The sequence below is a fragment of the Cherax quadricarinatus genome, chromosome 49 (genome assembly GCF_038502225.1).
Source record: "Cherax quadricarinatus isolate ZL_2023a chromosome 49, ASM3850222v1, whole genome shotgun sequence".
Lineage (NCBI taxonomy): Eukaryota > Metazoa > Arthropoda > Malacostraca > Decapoda > Parastacidae > Cherax > Cherax quadricarinatus.
Genome location: NC_091340.1, coordinates 20,476,931 through 20,497,731, shown reverse-complemented (window position 1 = coordinate 20,497,731; position 20,801 = coordinate 20,476,931). Strand labels below are relative to the sequence as shown.

Below are 20,801 nucleotides of genomic sequence, written 5' to 3'. Positions count from 1 at the left end.
GCCTGTTCACTCTGTCACATCTGTATAGGTTGTAACCTGGGATCCATATTTCGTTGTCCAAATGATCCTTTATGTGGGTCTCAGTGAAAGCCGCGAACATTGCCTTTGCCTCTGCAAGCAGTCCACGGATGAAAGGTATTTTGTTGTTTGTTGCTGGCTTTAGACCCTGTATATTTGCAAAGAAGAATGTTATCGGACTGGTGGTATTGTTGGTACTGGGGGGGGATTTTTTTTCCGGCATTAGTATCTGTATCTGTTGGTTTGGAGTGGAGGCCATCGACTGTGGTTCCACTCCAGGAATGACTGGATTTGGTGTACGATTTCTGCCATTTCCTGCCAGTTTTTTTTCCTTCCTGGCACTAAAAAACCTCTCCCTCTTGAGTGGCTGTGGCTACCCAGGTTTTCCCATGGCCTGGATGTTTTGTATCTTTTTGTCCCCTTTAGATGGTATGCCTGGCAATTTAAGTTATAGCACAGTCTTTCCTGTACTGAAGAGGTACACAGTTCAGGGTGAAAAAGCTTACAGGAAGGGAGTTTGCATTTTCCTGTTGTCATATGGGCATGGCATTTCCTAGGGTGGTCATAGTTGCACGTCCCATCTGTTTTTCCAGATTTCCCATGCCAGCAGATACCGAGTGCATAGTATGTGCACAGGCTTGGTTTCCGTTTGCCTTGGGTTTCTGTGACTGTATTCCCTGTTGGTGCATGTTTCCCTGTCTTACTTCTATCCTCCCTAGCACCAACAATGGAGCTCCCACCATTTGTTTTTGGTAATATATCCTCACTATTGCTAGTGGAGTCCTCTTGTTTGCTATTTCCTGCGGTATTTCTAGTTTGCAATATTGGTTTTATCTTGTCTTTGACTACACTTGTTTCCCTACTATGGCTCCTGTCCCCTATGGGGTCATTTATATGTATTCCTTCCTGCGTATAATTCCCGACTACCTGGACAAAATCTCCAGCTTCACCATTACTGTCTCCCAGGACAGCATCTCCAGCTTCCCCATCACTGTCTCCCAGGACAGCATCTCCAGCTTCACCATTACTGTCTCCCAGGACAGCACCTCCAGCTTCACCATTACTGTCTCCCAGGACAGCACCTCCAGCTTCCCCATTACTGTCTCCCAGGACAGCACTATCAGCCCCCCATTTACTGACTACCAGGACATCATCTCCAGCCTTACAGTTTCTGACTACATGGCCAGTATCAAGGGCAGTACCATTCAGCCCGGACTTTTTATGTTCCCATCTGTTGTAGAAAGCTTCCAGGTTTTCTATGAAAGCAGCTTTGATGTTGACCTCTTTTAATACCCTTGTGATTTTAGTCCACAGATTTATCTCATTTGGGCATACCCAAAAACACTTCCCTGTTTTAATACTGCTTGTAGTTAGTTCTTGGATATCTGCACAAGGGGCGTGACACCAATTTCCACAGAAATGACAATTTATGCATGTGGAAGCCCGTTTGTTTGACTGACCACAGACTACACACAGCTTCATAATGATTTGAATGGTTGATTTACTGCAATTCTACTAGCAACCTCTTGAATATTCTATTAATAACCTGCTAGGTGGTGCACAACGAAACCGTTTGAAACCAGTCCAGGGTTCGGACCAGTCAAGGGTTCGGACCAGTCAAGGGTTCGGACCAGTCTATCTGATCTGATCAGTGGGTCACTTATTTAAACCATACTGGTCGGTGATTTGAGCTAACACATGAAGGATCTACTGGAAATTATCTACCCGAGTAATATGTGATTTGATTGATACAAAAGTATAACTTGCGTGTTGAAGAGCCGGTGACTGCTGGCACTCCTACAATGACGAACGGTCGAGCCTCCACCCTTGTTTATCAATCGCTGTATCTAGCTTCTCTATTTTTTTTTTTTCCGTCTCCACCACAATAAATGCTATATTATCACTATAGTTGACTGGTGCAAATTTTGGAGGAAGGGCGCTTTTTCTGTAGTAATAATTGCTTCTCGTTGTGTATATTGCGACCGCTGGTAACTACAGGTTATATGAAATTCACAGTAACGTCTGGTATTTCAAGAAAAAGAAACTAATGAAAGTCACTCCACTCCACTAAGTACCATTATAATACTGGTTAGTTGCTACTACAACACTGTATTCTGCTATTCACTGGTATCACTAGATTATATGCGAGTACACTAGCAGGCCAGGAAGATTATTAAAAACAGCTGACCTGTGGTAAGTTTCTGGCGACTTCTGGCACCTGCCTCTATAGGCTTATCACTTCATTTACAAATTCACCTGTTTTCAAATGACACTTTAGCCTTTATCATCAATATACTAGGGAGCCACTGTAGTATACACTATACACTATGTATACTCAATGCTTTCAGGGAGACTTTCTTTCCTCTGACACAAAGTTCAATTATTATTATTTTTCCACATGGGACAGGCCTATGATTCCCCTCTGGCAGTAAACTCTGTTAGGTAGTGCACACAATTCTCCTTTTTTTACTCAGTATATAATGTAGGTAGTAGGTTGGTAGACAGCAACCACCCAGGGAAGTACTACCGTCCTGCCAGATGACTGTGAAACAAAAACCTGTAACTGTTTTGCATGATGGTAGGATTGCTGGTTTCTTTTTCTGCCTCATAAACACGCTAAGATAACAGGGATATCTTGCTACTCCTACTTACACTTTGGTCACACTTCACAGACACGCACATGCATATATATATATACATACATCTAGGTTTTTCTCCTTTTTCTAAATAGCTCTTGTTCTTTTTTATTTCTTCTATTGTCCATGGGGAAGTGGAAAAGAATCTTTCCTCCGTAAGCCATGCGTGTCGTATGAGGCGACTAAAATGCCGGGAGCAATGGGCTAGTAACCCCTTCTCCTGTATACAATTACTAAAAAAGAGAAGAAGAAAAACTTTATAAAACTGGGTTGCTTAAATGTGCGTGGATGTAGTGCGGATGACAAGAAACAGATGATTGCTGATGTTATGAATGAAAAGAAGTTGGATGTCCTGGCCCTAAGCGAAACAAAGCTGAAGGGGGTAGGAGAGTTTCAGTGGGGGGAAATAAATGGGATTAAATCTGGAGTATCTGAGAGAGTTAGAGCAAAGGAAGGGGTAGCAGTAATGTTAAATGATCAGTTATGGAAGGAGAAAAGAGAATATGAATGTGTAAATTCAAGAATTATGTGGATTAAAGTAAAGGTTGGATGCGAGAAGTGGGTCATAATAAGCGTGTATGCACCTGGAGAAGAGAGGAATGCAGAGGAGAGAGAGAGATTTTGGGAGATGTTAAGTGAATGTATAGGAGCCTTTGAACCAAGTGAGAGAGTAATTGTGGTAGGGGACTTGAATGCTAAAGTAGGAGAAACTTTTAGAGAGGGTGTGGTAGGTAAGTTTGGGGTGCCAGGTGTAAATGATAATGGGAGCCCTTTGATTGAACTTTGTATAGAAAGGGGTTTAGTTATAGGTAATACATATTTTAAGAAAAAGAGGATAAATAAGTATACACGATATGATGTAGGGCGAAATGACAGTAGTTTGTTGGATTATGTATTGGTAGATAAAAGACTGTTGAGTAGACTTCAGGATGTACATGTTTATAGAGGGGCCACAGATATATCAGATCACTTTCTAGTTGTAGCTACACTGAGAGTAAAAGGTAGATGGGATACAAGGAGAATAGAAGCATCAGGGAAGAGAGAGGTGAAGGTTTATAAACTAAAAGAGGAGGCAGTTAGGGTAAGATATAAACAGCTATTGGAGGATAGATGGGCTAATGAGAGCATAGGCAATGGGGTCGAAGAGGTATGGGGTAGGTTTAAAAATGTAGTGTTAGAGTGTTCAGCAGAAGTTTGTGGTTACAGGAAAGTGGGTGCAGGAGGGAAGAGGAGCGATTGGTGGAATGATGATGTAAAGAGAGTAGTAAGGGAGAAAAAGTTAGCATATGAGAAGTTTTTACAAAGTAGAAGTGATGCAAGGAGGGAAGAGTATATGGAGAAAAAGAGAGAAGTTAAGAGAGTGGTGAAGCAATGTAAAAAGAGAGCAAATGAGAGAGTGGGTGAGATGTTATCAACAAATTTTGTTGAAAATAAGAAAAAGTTTTGGAGTGAGATTAACAAGTTAAGAAAGCCTAGAGAACAAATGGATTTGTCAGTTAAAAATAGGAGAGGAGAGTTATTAAATGGAGAGTTAGAGGTATTGGGAAGATGGAAGGAATATTTTGAGGAATTGTTAAATGTTGATGAAGATAGGGAAGCTGTGATTTCGTGTATAGGGCAAGGAGGAATAACATCTTGTAGGAGTGAGGAAGAGCCAGTTGTGAGTGTGGGGGAAGTTCGTGAGGCAGTAGGTAAAATGAAAGGGGGTAAGGCAGCCGGGATTGATGGGATAAAGATAGAAATGTTAAAAGCAGGTGGGGATATAGTTTTGGAGTGGTTGGTGCAATTATTTAATAAATGTATGGAAGAGGGTAAGGTACCTAGGGATTGGCAGAGAGCATGCATAGTTCCTTTGTATAAAGGCAAAGGGGATAAAAGAGAGTGCAAAAATTATAGGGGGATAAGTCTGTTGAGTGTACCTGGTAAAGTGTATGGTAGAGTTATAATTGAAAGAATTAAGAGTAAGACGGAGAATAGGATAGCAGATGAACAAGGAGGCTTTAGGAAAGGTAGGGGGTGTGTGGACCAGGTGTTTACAGTGAAACATATAAGTGAACAGTATTTAGATAAGGCTAAAGAGGTCTTTGTGGCATTTATGGATTTGGAAAAGGCGTATGACAGGGTGGATAGGGGGGCAATGTGGCAGATGTTGCAAGTGTATGGTGTAGGAGGTAGGTTACTGAAAGCAGTGAAGAGTTTTTACGAGGATAGTGAGGCTCAAGTTAGAGTATGTAGGAAAGAGGGAAATTTTTTCCCAGTAAAAGTAGGCCTTAGACAAGGATGTGTGATGTCACCGTGGTTGTTTAATATATTTATAGATGGGGTTGTAAGAGAAGTAAATGCGAGGGTCTTGGCAAGAGGCGTGGAGTTAAAAGATAAAGAATCACACACAAAGTGGGAGTTGTCACAGCTGCTCTTTGCTGATGACACTGTGCTCTTGGGAGATTCTGAAGAGAAGTTGCAGAGATTGGTGGATGAATTTGGTAGGGTGTGCAAAAGAAGAAAATTAAAGGTGAATACAGGAAAGAGTAAGGTTATGAGGATAACAAAAAGATTAGGTGATGAAAGATTGAATATCAGATTGGAGGGAGAGAGTATGGAGGAGGTGAACGTATTCAGATATTTGGGAGTGGACGTGTCAGCGGATGGGTCTATGAAAGATGAGGTGAATCATAGAATTGATGAGGGAAAAAGAGTGAGTGGTGCACTTAGGAGTCTGTGGAGACAGAGAACTTTGTCCTTGGAGGCAAAGAGGGGAATGTATGAGAGTATAGTTTTACCAACGCTCTTATATGGGTGTGAAGCGTGGGTGATGAATGTTGCAGCGAGGAGAAGGCTGGAGGCAGTGGAGATGTCATGTCTGAGGGCAATGTGTGGTGTGAATATAATGCAGAGAATTCGTAGTTTGGAAGTTAGGAGGAGGTGCGGGATTACCAAAACTGTTGTCCAGAGGGCTGAGGAAGGGTTGTTGAGGTGGTTCGGACATGTAGAGAGAATGGAGCGAAATAGAATGACTTCAAGAGTGTATCAGTCTGTAGTGGAAGGAAGGCGGGGTAGGGGTCGGCCTAGGAAGGGTTGGAGGGAGGGGGTAAAGGAGGTTTTGTGTGCGAGGGGCTTGGACTTCCAGCAGGCATGCGTGAGCGTGTTTGATAGGAGTGAATGGAGACAAATGGTTTTTAATACTTGACGTGCTGTTGGAGTGTGAGCAAAGTAACATTTATGAAGGGATTCAGGGAAACCGGCAGGCCGGACTTGAGTCCTGGAGATGGGAAGTACAGTGCCTGCACTCTGAAGGAGGGGTGTTAATGTTGCAGTTTAAAAACTGTAGTGTAAAGCACCCTTCTGGCAAGACAGTGATGGAGTGAATGATGGTGAAAGTTTTTCTTTTTCGGGCCACCCTGCCTTGGTGGGAATCGGCTGGTGTGATAATAATAAAAAATAAAAATAATGTTTTCCGCCCAAAATTGGTTCCAGGCGCTAGAGGGATGTATCGTATAGGATTGATGACACAAATTAAAGTTCTAGCACGTAAGAGCGACCGTGAAAACACCAGAAAACCGGGAGCACAACGAGGCACGCTGACACTCAACACTCTGTAGTGACCAATGCTGGTTATAATAAGTAGTGACCAACACTGGTTATAATAAGTAGTGACCAACACTGGTTATAATAAGTAGTGACCAACGCTGGTTATAATAAGTAGTGACCAACGCTGGTTATAATAAGTAGTGACCAACACTGGTTATAATAAGTAGTGACCAATGCTGGTTATAATAAGTAGTGACCAACACTGGTTATAATAAGTAGTGACCAACACTGGTTATAATAAGTAGTGACCAACGCTGGTTATAATAAGTAGTGACCAACACTGGTTATAATAAGTAGTGACCAATGCTGGTTATAATAAGTAGTGACCAACACTGGTTATAATAAGTAGTGACCAACACTGGTTATAATAAGTAGTGACCAACACTGGTTATAATAAGTAGTGACCAATGCTGGTTATAATAAGTAGTGACCAACACTGGTTATAATAAGTAGTGACCAACGCTGGTTATAATAAGTAGTGACCAACACTGGTTATAATAAGTAGTGATCAACACTGGTTATAATAAGTAGTGATCAACACTGGTTATAATAAGTAGTGACCAACACTGGTTATAATAAGTAGTGATCAACACTGTTTATAATAAGTAGTGATCAACACTGGTTATAATAAGTAGTGATCAACACTGGTTATAATAAGTAGTGACCAACACTGGTTATAATAAGTAGTGACCAACACTGGTTATAATAAGTAGTGACCAACGCTGGTTATAATAAGTAGTGACCAACACTGGTTATAATAAGTAGTGACCAACACTGGTTATAATAAGTAGTGACCAACACTGGTTATAATAAGTAGTGACCAACACTGGTTATAATAAGTAGTGACCAACACTGGTTATAATAAGTAGTGACCAACACTGGTTATAATAAGTAGTGATCAACACTGGTTATAATAAGTAGTGACCAACACTGGTTATAATAAGTAGTGATCAACACTGGTTATAATAAGTAGTGACGAACACTGGTTATAATAAGTAGTGATCAACACTGGTTATAATAAGTAGTGACCAACACTGGTTGTAATAAGTAGTGATCAACACTGGTTATAATAGGTAGTGACCAACACTGGTTATAATAAGTAGTGACCAACACTGGTTATAATAAGTAGTGACCAACACTGGTTATAATAAGTAGTGACCAACACTGGTTATAATAAGTAGTGACCGACACTGGTTATAATAAGTAGTGACCAACACTGGTTATAATAAGTAGTGACCAATGCTGGTTATAATAAGTAGTGACCAACACTGGTTATAATAAGTATTGACCAACACTGGTTATAATAAGTAGTGACCAACACTGGTTATAATAAGTAGTGACCAACACTGGTTATAATAAGTAGTGATCAACGCTGGTTATAATAAGTAGTGATCAACACTGGTTATAATAAGTAGTGACCAACACTGGTTATAATAAGTAGTGACCAACACTGGTTATAATAAGTAGTGACCAACGCTGGTTATAATAAGTAGTGACCAACGCTGGTTATAATAAGTAGTGACCAACGCTGGTTATAATAAGTAGTGACCAACACTGGTTATAATAAGTAGTGACCAACACTGGTTATAATAAGTAGTGACCAACGCTGGTTATAATAAGTAGTGACCACTGGTTATAATAAGTAGTGACCAACACTGGTTATAATAAGTAGTGATCAACACTGGTTATAATAAGTAGTGACCAACACTGGTTATAATAAGTAGTGACCAACGCTGGTTATAATAAGTAGTGACCACTGGTTATAATAAGTAGTGACCAACACTGGTTATAATACGTAGTGATGAACACTGGTTATAATAAGTAGTGACCAACACTGGTTATAATAAGTAGTGACCAACGCTGGTGATAATAAGTAGTGACCACTGGTTATAATAAGTAGTGACCAACACTGGTTATAATAAGTAGTGATCAACACTGGTTATAATAAGTAGTGACCAACACTGGTTATAATAAGTAGTGACCAACACTGGTTATAATCAAGTAGTGACCAACACTGGTTATAATAAGTAGTGACCAACACTGGTTATAATAAGTAGTGATCAACACTGGTTATAATAAGTAGTGACCAACACTGGTTATAATAAGTAGTGACCAACACTGGTTATAATAAGTAGTGACCAACACTGGTTATAATAAGTAGTGACCAATGCTGGTTATAATAAGTAGTGAACAACACTGGTTATAATAAGTAGTGACCAACACTGGTTATAAGTAGTGATCAACACTGGTTATAATAAGTAGTGACCAACACTGGTTATAATAAGTAGTGACCAACACTGGTTATAATAAGTAGTGACCAACACTGGTTATGATCAAGTAGTGACCAACACTGGTTATAATAAGTAGTGACCAACACTGGTTATAATAAGTAGTGACCAACACTGGTTATAATCAAGTAGTGACCAACACTGGTTATAATAAGTAGTGATTAACAGTGGTTATAATCAAGTAGTGACCAACACTGGTTATAATCAAGTAGTGACCAACACTGGTTATAATAAGTAGTGACCAACACTGGTTATAATCAAGTAGTGACCAACACTGGTTATAATATGTAGTGACCAACACTGGTTATAATAAGTAGTGACCAACACTGGTTATAATCAAGTAGTGTCTAACACTGGTTATAATAAGTAGTGACCAACACTGGTTATAATAAGTAGTGACCAACACTGGTTATAATAAGTAGTGACCAACACTGGTTATAATCAAGTAGTGACCAACACTGGTTATAATAAGTAGTGACCAACACTGTTTATAATCAAGTAGTGACCAACACTGGTTATAATAAGTAGTGACCAACACTGGTTATAATAAGTAGTGACCACCACTGGTTATAATAAGTAGTGACCAACACTGGTTATAATAAGTAGTGACCAACACTGGTTATAATAAGTAGTGATCAACACTGGTTATAATAAGTAGTGATCAACACTGGTTATAATAAGTAGTGACCAACACTGGTTATAATAAGTAGTGATCAACACTGTTTATAATAAGTAGTGATCAACACTGGTTATAATAAGTAGTGATCAACACTGGTTATAATAAGTAGTGACCAACACTGGTTATAATAAGTAGTGACCAACACTGGTTATAATAAGTAGTGACCAACGCTGGTTATAATAAGTAGTGACCAACACTGGTTATAATAAGTAGTGACCAACACTGGTTATAATAAGTAGTGACCAACACTGGTTATAATAAGTAGTGACCAACACTGGTTTTAATAAGTAGTGACCAACACTGGTTATAATAAGTAGTGACCAACACTGGTTATAATAAGTAGTGATCAACACTGGTTATAATAAGTAGTGACCAACACTGGTTATAATAAGTAGTGATCAACACTGGTTATAATAAGTAGTGACGAACACTGGTTATAATAAGTAGTGATCAACACTGGTTATAATAAGTAGTGACCAACACTGGTTGTAATAAGTAGTGATCAACACTGGTTATAATAGGTAGTGACCAACACTGGTTATAATAAGTAGTGACCAACACTGGTTATAATAAGTAGTGACCAACACTGGTTATAATAAGTAGTGACCAACACTGGTTATAATAAGTAGTGACCGACACTGGTTATAATAAGTAGTGACCAACACTGGTTATAATAAGTAGTGACCAATGCTGGTTATAATAAGTAGTGACCAACACTGGTTATAATAAGTATTGACCAACACTGGTTATAATAAGTAGTGACCAACACTGGTTATAATAAGTAGTGACCAACACTGGTTATAATAAGTAGTGATCAACGCTGGTTATAATAAGTAGTGATCAACACTGGTTATAATAAGTAGTGACCAACACTGGTTATAATAAGTAGTGACCAACACTGGTTATAATAAGTAGTGACCAACGCTGGTTATAATAAGTAGTGACCAACGCTGGTTATAATAAGTAGTGACCAACGCTGGTTATAATAAGTAGTGACCAACACTGGTTATAATAAGTAGTGACCAACACTGGTTATAATAAGTAGTGACCAACGCTGGTTATAATAAGTAGTGACCACTGGTTATAATAAGTAGTGACCAACACTGGTTATAATAAGTAGTGATCAACACTGGTTATAATAAGTAGTGACCAACACTGGTTATAATAAGTAGTGACCAACGCTGGTTATAATAAGTAGTGACCACTGGTTATAATAAGTAGTGACCAACACTGGTTATAATACGTAGTGATGAACACTGGTTATAATAAGTAGTGACCAACACTGGTTATAATAAGTAGTGACCAACGCTGGTGATAATAAGTAGTGACCACTGGTTATAATAAGTAGTGACCAACACTGGTTATAATAAGTAGTGATCAACACTGGTTATAATAAGTAGTGACCAACACTGGTTATAATAAGTAGTGACCAACACTGGTTATAATCAAGTAGTGACCAACACTGGTTATAATAAGTAGTGACCAACACTGGTTATAATAAGTAGTGATCAACACTGGTTATAATAAGTAGTGACCAACACTGGTTATAATAAGTAGTGACCAACACTGGTTATAATAAGTAGTGACCAACACTGGTTATAATAAGTAGTGACCAATGCTGGTTATAATAAGTAGTGAACAACACTGGTTATAATAAGTAGTGACCAACACTGGTTATAAGTAGTGATCAACACTGGTTATAATAAGTAGTGACCAACACTGGTTATAATAAGTAGTGACCAACACTGGTTATAATAAGTAGTGACCAACACTGGTTATGATCAAGTAGTGACCAACACTGGTTATAATAAGTAGTGACCAACACTGGTTATAATAAGTAGTGACCAACACTGGTTATAATCAAGTAGTGACCAACACTGGTTATAATAAGTAGTGATTAACAGTGGTTATAATCAAGTAGTGACCAACACTGGTTATAATCAAGTAGTGACCAACACTGGTTATAATAAGTAGTGACCAACACTGGTTATAATCAAGTAGTGACCAACACTGGTTATAATATGTAGTGACCAACACTGGTTATAATAAGTAGTGACCAACACTGGTTATAATCAAGTAGTGTCTAACACTGGTTATAATAAGTAGTGACCAACACTGGTTATAATAAGTAGTGACCAACACTGGTTATAATAAGTAGTGACCAACACTGGTTATAATCAAGTAGTGACCAACACTGGTTATAATAAGTAGTGACCAACACTGTTTATAATCAAGTAGTGACCAACACTGGTTATAATAAGTAGTGACCAACACTGGTTATAATTAGTAGTGACCACCACTGGTTATAATAAGTAGTGACCAACACTGGTTATAATAAGTAGTGACCAACACTGGTTATAATAAGTAGTGACCAACACTGGTTATAATAAAGTAGTGACCAACACTGGTTATAATAGTGACCAACACTGGTTATAATCAAGTAACCAACACTGGTTATAATCAAGTAGTGTCTAACACTGGTTATAATCAAGTAGTGACCAACACTGGTTATAATCAAGTAGTGACCAACACTGGTTATAATAAAGTAGTGACCAACACTGGTTATAATAGTGACCAACATTGGTTATAATAAGTAGTGACCAACACTGGTTATAATCAAGTGACCAACACTGGTTATAATAAAGTAGTGACCAACACTGGTTATAATAGTGACCAACATTGGTTATAATAAGTAGTGACCAACACTGGTTATAATAGTGACCAACATTGGTTATAATAAGTAGTGACCAACACTGGTTATAATCAAGTAGTGACCAACACTGGTTATAATCAAGTAGTGACCAACACTGGTTATAATCAAGTAGTGACCAACACTGGTTATAATAGTGACCAACATTGGTTATAATAAGTAGTGACCAACACTGGTTATAATAGTGACCAACATTGGTTATAATAAGTAGTGACCAACACTGGTTATAATAAAGTAGTGACCAACACTGGTTATAATAGTGACCAACATTGGTTATAATAAGTAGTGACCAACACTGGTTATAATAGTGACCAACATTGGTTATAGTAAGTAGTGACCAACACTGGTTATAATCAAGTAGTGACCAACACTGGTTATAATCAAGTAGTGACCAACACTGGTTATAATCAAGTAGTGACCAACACTGGTTATAATAGTGACCAACATTGGTTATAATAAGTAGTGACCAACACTGGTTATAATAGTGACCAACATTGGTTATAATAAGTAGTGACCAACACTGGTTATAATCAAGTAGTGACCAACACTGGTTATAATAAAGTAGTGACCAACACTGGTTATAATCAAGTTACCAATACTGGTTATAATCAAGTAGTGACCAACACTGGTTATAATCAAGTTACCAACACTGGTTATAATCAAGTAGTGACCAACACTGGTTATAATCAAGTTACCAACACTGATTATAATCAAGTAGTGACCAGCACTGGTTATAATCAAGTTACCAACACTGGTTATAATCAAGTAGTGACCAACACTGGTTATAATCAAGTAGTGACCAACATTGGTTATAATAAGTAGTGACCAACACTGGTTATAATCAAGTAGTTGTTTAATGGGTTTGTTTGGTAGGTGCTGCAAGCGGGTGGTTAATGATACGTCTTCGGAGGCTTCTTACTTTATTGTTAGGTTGTGGTGGGTACACAGGCTTGTGTGTTTGTGCCCATGGCCCGGGCAGGGCCATCCCACGAAAGAGAGCTAGGGAGTACTTGTGTCTTCCTGCTAGGCCGCTGTGTGAGTGAGGGCGTGGCAAGGGCCGGCAGGCTGGCGTGCCCACCGGGAGGCCTGGCTACAGAGGGCAGCACCTGAGTGCCGCGATATATGAACTAAGCTGGCAGACAGCATGGGCTGTCTGTGCAGACAGTACAGGCTGTCTACATACGCTCGGCCACCTACCGGGCGTCATCCCGACGCGACGATACTGGTGGTAAAAGGAACTCGGTCTCTCTCTCGTAGGAACAGGGCACAGAACACAAAATAAAAAACATATACATGTATATACATATGGACATGGAAAAAAAACTTCCTACAGGGAGGGAAGAAAAAAACATGTGGGGTGTGCTAAACATCGTGGTCATAGGCAGTGAGCGTCGATGGGCATCACTGCACGCCTTCCTGCGTCTGGACAGATACTGCAACACAGGAGACATCGCTGCGGCTGAGCTGTGACGTAACAGGTTACGGTCTCCTCTGGAACGGTGAAGCAGTCATCGTAGGAGTCGCTGCAGGTTTTCACTCAACCTGGGGCACATGCTGGTGTCCTCGAGTGAGGCGTCGACAAAACTCGGCAACTGGGTAGGACTTCTGGCAAGCGACTCAGGAGGACACTTCTCGACTGGTACTGTTGCTGGGCTGTCACTGCCGGCGAGCGTGGAGCGAGTCGTGGCAGAGATGACTGGGCGAAACATCTGGGAGTCGTAACATCATACACCAGACTGCAGTGAGAGAGCTAGCAGTCAAAGTGACATCATCATTGTGCAGGCTGCTCACTGAAGCTTGTGACACGAGGCTGACACAGTGTGTCATTCTCTCGACAGTTGGAGTTATAGCAGAGGTTAGTCTAAGCGTCCCCAGACTTGTTTCTCTACATATAACTGCACTCTGAAGGTCTGGAGGTGAAGTGAAACAAATCTCGATGGGAATCGTAGCAGGTACGATTCTGCAGAACATCACGAGCGACGAGCATAAAAGCTTTCTGTGCAAGAGGGCTCAGTCACTCAGGGCTGTCTGATAGCTGTCAAACACACTGGTCACACGGGTGACTTAACACAGTGGTGCTACTCAGGTCTGGCTCAGACCTCACTGGACACACGGAAACTTTACACACCCACGGTACAACATGGCTTAAACTAGCAAATGATGCTTTTCTGCGCATAAAACTGACCCTGAGATATGCTAAAATGTGAGAACTCTGACTGAGAGGAATTAATTAACACGACATGTATCTTCTCTCAATCTTCTCGACAATACTGAAATAATTACTGAACACTCGATGGTGACATCATATGATGTCAGGCGTGATGACGTCAGCAGACATCTCAAGGTGACGTTAGGCAGACATCGTGAGGTGATGTCAGCAGACATCGTGATGTCATGAAGTCGGGCAGCATCGTTGGTGACGTCAATGTGATGCAGGCAGCAGACCACAGCATGAGGCCTGGGACATCTGGTAACTCACGTGGCTGGTAGATCCATGTGACATCGCCCACGCCCACGTGGCATCGTGATCCACGTTGCGTCGTGATCTACGTGGCATGCTGACCCACATAGCTTTGAGTGGCCTCGGGCCCTCGGATACACAGCACTGGCGACGAATTCACACGAAAAACAGCAGAAAACACAGCAGAGGGAGTGAGCAGTGGTGAGTGTATGGTAGACGGGTGAGAGTGAGTAGGGCGAGCATGGGCAAGGTGAGGAACGGCCACTTCCTCCCTTTCTCTCCCACCCACAAACACGTGGAGAAGCTCACACTGGACGCAGAAATCACCACGAAACTCACCTCTGGCTTGCTGAAACAGCTGTGCTGAGCTGAACAACAACAGCAACATACAAGTGACTCTGAACACGTGACTTGAGAAACAGCGTGGGACGCTGTAGCGTGGGGTCACTTACAATTCTCGGAGAATTTCGGCAAATTTCGGCTGGATCCTGCTTGTACCTGTGTCTGGATGCTCAAACGTGCAGACACGACATCAGGATAACTCGTTGAGAGATGGATGCTTCTTGTGTAGGGTGATGAAGAGAAGATGACTTCATACCTCTTCCTTCCTCTCTCTGGGCAAACACAACTGCTGCGACCACCGCTGCTACCAATGTTTAATGGGTTTGTTTGGTAGGTGCTGCAAGCGGGTGGTTAATGATACGTCTTCGGAGGCTTCTTACTTTATTGTTAGGTCGTGGTGGGTACACAGGCTTGTGTGTTTGTGCCCATGGCCCGGGCAGGGCCATCCCACGAGAGAGAGCTAGGGAGTACTTGTGTCTTCCTGCTAGGCCGCTGTGTGAGTGAGGGTGTGGCAAGGGCCGGCAGGCTGGCGTGCCCACCGGGAGGCCTGGCTACAGAGGGCAGCACCTGAGTGGCGCGAAATATGAACTAAGCTGGCAGACAGCATGGGCTGTCTGTGCAGACAGTACAAGCTGTCTACATAGTGACCAACATTGGTTATAATAAGTAGTGACCAACACTGGTTGTAATCAAGTAGTGACCAACACTGGTTATAATCAAGTAGTGACCAACACTGGTTATAATCAAATAGTTACCAACACTGGTTATAATCAAATAGTTACCAACACTGGTTATAATCAAGTAGTTACTAACACTGGTTATAATCAAGTAGTGGCCAACACTGGTTACTATCAAAGTGTGACCAACACTGGTTATAATCAAGTAGTTACCAACACTGGTCATAATGAAATGGTGACCAACACTGGTTATAATCAAATAGTGACCAACACTGGTTATAATCAAATAGTTACCAACACTGGTTATAATCAAATAGTTACCAACACTGGTTATAATCAAGTAATAGTAATAGTCGTAATAAAATAGTGACCAATACTGGTCACAATCAGTGGCCAAAACTGGTTGTAATCAAATAGTGACCAACACTGGTTATAATCATGTGACCAACACTGGTCATAATCAAACTTTGCTCTCTCTCTTTCACTGTAGCTACAACTAAATACATAATCTGATATGTTTATTGCACCTTGAAAACCATGCACATGTCTCAGCACATGTCTGCTCATTAACTTTTTATCTACTAGTTCAGAGATAAGAAACTGTTGTCATTACTCCCTCTTTTGTATCCCATGTACTTATTTATCTTTCTCTTTTAAAGATCTTATTTCTTAGTATGTCCATAATTAATATTTTTGCAGGTATTTTCTGCTGCCATACGCTGGATTGGTCAAGACATTACCACTAGACGACGTTATGTTTTTGAAATATTGAGCAAAGTTCGACTGCCTCTAATACCCAGTAAACTGCTGGAGAAATCCATCAATGAGTGTTGTGATATCAGTTTAAAGGTGGCTCTGAGGAGCATACAGAAAGACCTGGTCAGTAAGAGGGGAAGTTTGGTACCTTTGTACGTCCAGCCAAGAATATGTGCTCGTAAGAAAATTTATGTCATTGGTGGCTCAAAGAGAGAACTCATTAGCTCGTGGACAAGATCAGAGTGTACGTTTGAAAGTGTCGAGTGTTTTGATACATTCAGGAAGGAATGGCAGAAAGTATGCCCCATGGAGATAGGAAGAATTTTACCTGGGATTGCCGTCTTAAATGGCAGAATATTTGTGGTGGGCGGAGAACAAGAGTCACAGATTCTGGCCAATGGTGAAGTTTATGACCCCCAGGAAGACGTGTGGACCAATATATCATCGATGGTGATCCCCAGGTGTGAGTTTGGTCTGTGTGCTCATGAAGGCTACTTGTATGCCTTTGGTGGCTGGGTCGGTGAGGATATTGGCGGAACCATTGAGAGATATGACCCCATAGCTGATGAGTGGAGACTAGAATCCAACATGCCAGAAGCAAGATTCAGGTGAGTCAACATACCAGAAGTAACATTTACCCTTTGAGGGGCCCATCCCATAGTTTTACAGGTTTGAAGCCAGGGTCACTGCCATAGTACTACGTCATGAGCTCAGCTCACTCAGGTAAGCTGAGAGCAGTAAATTTGGGCCTAGATATGAGAGAATGCATCTACAGTGGAACCTTGACTTATGAGTTTAATCCGTTCCATGACCTAGCTTGTAACTCAATTTACTCGTATATCAAATCAATTTTCCTCATTTAAATTAACAGGAGAGCCGTGCCTCATATTTGAGCAGATGCAACAATTGCAACCTATATTGTGACAGTATATGTAATTCTAAGACATATTTATTTGTGATCATTTTTTGAGTTTATTTATTTTTGGGCCATAAAATGCCCTTTTTGGCCGCATCAAATATGAGGCACTCCCCGACAATGGTTAAACTGTAGGTGACAGATCAGGCATCAAATTTGATGCAAGCCTGACAAAGGCATTTGTCTAAAAGAATCATAACAGCTGCTATAACTGATAATTAAAGGCATAAATATACATTTAAGGTTTATTCATAAACAACTTGGGTAAACAAAAGGCACAGAAACTTGATTTCAATAAATTTAAGACATTTTTAGTAATTGACATTTTATAAAAAATTGAAAAAAATGTTACAAAAATATTATCAGAGGAATTTAAGCATGTTGTTGCTTATGGAATTCCAGGAAACAATTCCTCATTGAATTTAGACATAAATTAACCTTGCAGAAGGAACAAGCAAAGGAAGAGTAGGTCCTCTTGTTCTTGGTGTTGCAATGTTTACATGAAAGCCTCTTTGCAGAAACTGGCCAGTGTTTTTGTGTTTCATCAAATATTGTATCATGAGACCTTTTTCTATGCCGATTGGGAATGTCATCAAGTGAAGAAGACCTTGAAGAAGACCGTGAAGTTGAACAACTTGGAGATCTCAGGCTCCTTGGGATTCCATTGGTTGACTTTCTTGCAGAATGGGAGATGGAAAACTGAAATTCCTTGAGGTTCATGTATTTCTCTTTCAAAACACCACAGTCAGTGACGCCTGTACAACAACCAGCCATTGACACAACAAAGATCAATGATATATCCAAAGAGCCTCATGCACCAGCGTTTTGCTTTGAGTGGAGACTTGTAGAGATGCACCAACATATCATTCTTATCTATGCCCCCCATATGGGCATTATAATTCTTTATCACTGCAGGACAATCAACTTCCACCTTTTGTTTGAGCTCCTTGCTGTACCTCTTTATCTTTGTCACAGGGTTGATGCCAATATCATTAGTCAGTAAAGTAACAACCTTACTGTCTTTCCAACGTACAGCAAGGACACCATCCAATGAACAGTAATCCATAGCACTCCTTTTCACCTTTGTTTTTTCCATGTCATTGACAGACATAAGTGGTGGTTTTCCAATTCTGCTGTCCCTTGCAGTGCCTGTGTACCAGCAATTGAATGTAGCATGCAGATATTTCACTAGAGGCAAACTGGTAAAGAAGTTATCTGCATAAATTGCACTGGTTTTTGTGTGGTCCATAGTCTTTGGAACTTATAGGCATTTTCTTCTCCTCCTCTGTTAGGCTAACACTGTGATAATCAAATGTTGTTTGACCTTGATACATCATTATGTCATGTATAAATCCATCATCGCTGGCCCGGCAAAAAAGTTTAAATCCCCATTTATCAGGCTTGGTCCTGATATATTGCCTGAGATTTCCTGCTCTTGTTCCCTTATATCCCACCATTACCTCATCAACTGATTGCTTTGGTGTACCTGGAACTGTTAGGCATGCTTTTCTTAGACCTTCAAACAGTGGTCTTACTTTATGGAACCTGTCAGCTGTTGCCTTGGTATTATCATTTATATGAATAGCTGTCCTTAGTGACCTAAACCTTTTAGATGTCATAACAGTTGTAATATCAGGATGACAGTGGTAATGGGACCAGTAATCCTCTAAAGAGGGCAGGGTGTCCATACTCATGAATATCAGAATTCCAACAAATTGCATAAGCTCTTCACTAGTGGTGTTGAAGTTAGTATTAACATCTTTCTGTGTTGCATACAAGTTCATGTTAAATACAAGGCTTTCTAATATTTCTGCAGTAAATAATTCACAAAAATATTGAAATGGTTTCTTGATATGTGTTGGTACCTCATGTTTGTAGTCAGGTAATGGAGTATTTGTTATGTCAAGTTTGCTCTAGGTGGCATTAGTGTTGTTGACAGTTGTTTCATCTACCTCAACCTCGTCATCTTTAACTGCTTGTTTTCGTATATTTCTTCGTTTTACATTAACTTGCCCACTTCTCTTAGACAAATCTTCATGTTCATCTTCACTTGAAGAAGCATCATCTGCCTGTGGCTCATAATCATCTCCAGAATCCACTTCCTCATTAGGGTCACTGTCATCATGTAACTCTGGCACGATGTAATCCCTTCTTCTTTGAGCCCTTGATCCATAAAACGCATTTGTGTTCGACTGAAATGAACAGAAAACACAAAATGAGCATTCCATATGAGCAAATTTTATAAATTTACAAGGTAAAATTACTCATATATCAATGAATTTGATTCAGCATGCAATTGTTAGCTATCAGTGACAAAGACGGTCTAATTATGATCTGTTAATCCATGATATGTGATACCTTCATTGGCCCATTTCTTATCACCAGTGTCAGGTCGGGCCTCAATATTGATACAAAAATGGTAAGTGATAATCTACCATTGTCAGGCCGGGCCTCAATATTGATACAAAAACAGTAAGTGATAATCTACCATTGTCAGGCCGGGCCTCAATATTGATACCTAAAAGGTAAACAAAACTTCAAGTGCATTTATTTGTTACTTCTCAGTGCCTCAGGCAATTCATGTACATCTCAAAATGAAGTTCAAACATTCAATAATGTACTGGAAACACATTCAGAAACTTAACAACATTCTGGAGTGGTGTAAATTGGTGAAATATTGGGAGAGTGAGGGTCGAAATGCTGCTCCTTCAACAAGTCAAGCAGTACTGAACACTCGAGGAGCTCCCAGCCAATAGCAGAGGACAATACCCAAGTGACGCCACCTTCAAGCTCCACCCAGAAGGTGTGTGATTGGCTGGATTGAGGCGAGAAGTCTCTGGGAGCATATGCTTTGTGTCTATGGCGCCATGAAAACCATACTTTTGGTGCCTCAGTATTGAGGCACCGCGCGGTAAAGGGTTAATCCGTTCCTGCACTCTGGAGACAAGACAAAATACTTGAATATAACACTAATATCAACTGTATGGCTTATTTATCTATCACAATTCATCTAATATGACATAATAAACAATATAATTAACACAGAAACATGATATATACTCTAGAATGAATAAAATAGGCCATAATATGGTGGCAGAGGCAGCAGCGGAAGCGTCTGCCATTTCCTGTCTAACTTTGACTTTAGTATCATCCCATGATCTTATTGTAAGAGAAAATGGAGTATTTGTGAGGCTAATTGCAGAAATATCGTATATAAAAACATAAATCATAATTCACTACAGAATGTAAAGAAATGTTAAACTGTTTATATAAAGTGTATATGTTCTTACACAATTGGAGCAGAGATGATAGGGGATGTTGAGGGTGGGGGATGTTGAGGGTGGGGGATGTTGAGGGTGGGGGATGTTGAGGGTGGGGGATGTTGAGGGTGGGTGGATGTTGAGAGTGGGGGATGTTGAGGGTGGGGGATGGTGAGGGTGGGGGGATGTTGAGGGTGGAGGGATGTTGAGGGTGGGGGATGTTGAGGGTGGGGGATGTTGAGGGTGGGGGATGTTGAGGGTGGGTGGATGTTGAGAGTGGGAGATGTTGAGGGTGGGGGATGTTGAGGGTGGGGGGATGTTGAGGGTGGAGGGATGTTGAGGGTGGGGGATGTTGAGGGTGGGGGTGTTGAGGGTGGGGGGATGTTGAGGGTGAGGGATGTTGAGGGTGGGGGATGTTGAGGGTGGGGGATGTTGAGGGTGGGGGATGTTGAGGGTGGGGGATGTTGAGG

At 40.6% G+C, this 20,801-nt stretch overlaps 1 protein-coding gene across 2 annotated transcripts in view; it reads left to right on the top strand.

The window, feature by feature from the left end:
- LOC128697027 (actin-binding protein IPP) overlaps nt 1–20,801 on the top strand; it is a 228,889-nt gene that overhangs the window by 152,562 nt on the left and 55,526 nt on the right. For both annotated transcript variants that reach the window (XM_070095245.1, XM_070095246.1), the window contains one exon: nt 16,099–16,763. In XM_070095245.1, coding sequence (XP_069951346.1) covers nt 16,099–16,763 — 665 coding nt within the window. The remainder of the gene's footprint in view (nt 1–16,098; nt 16,764–20,801) is intronic.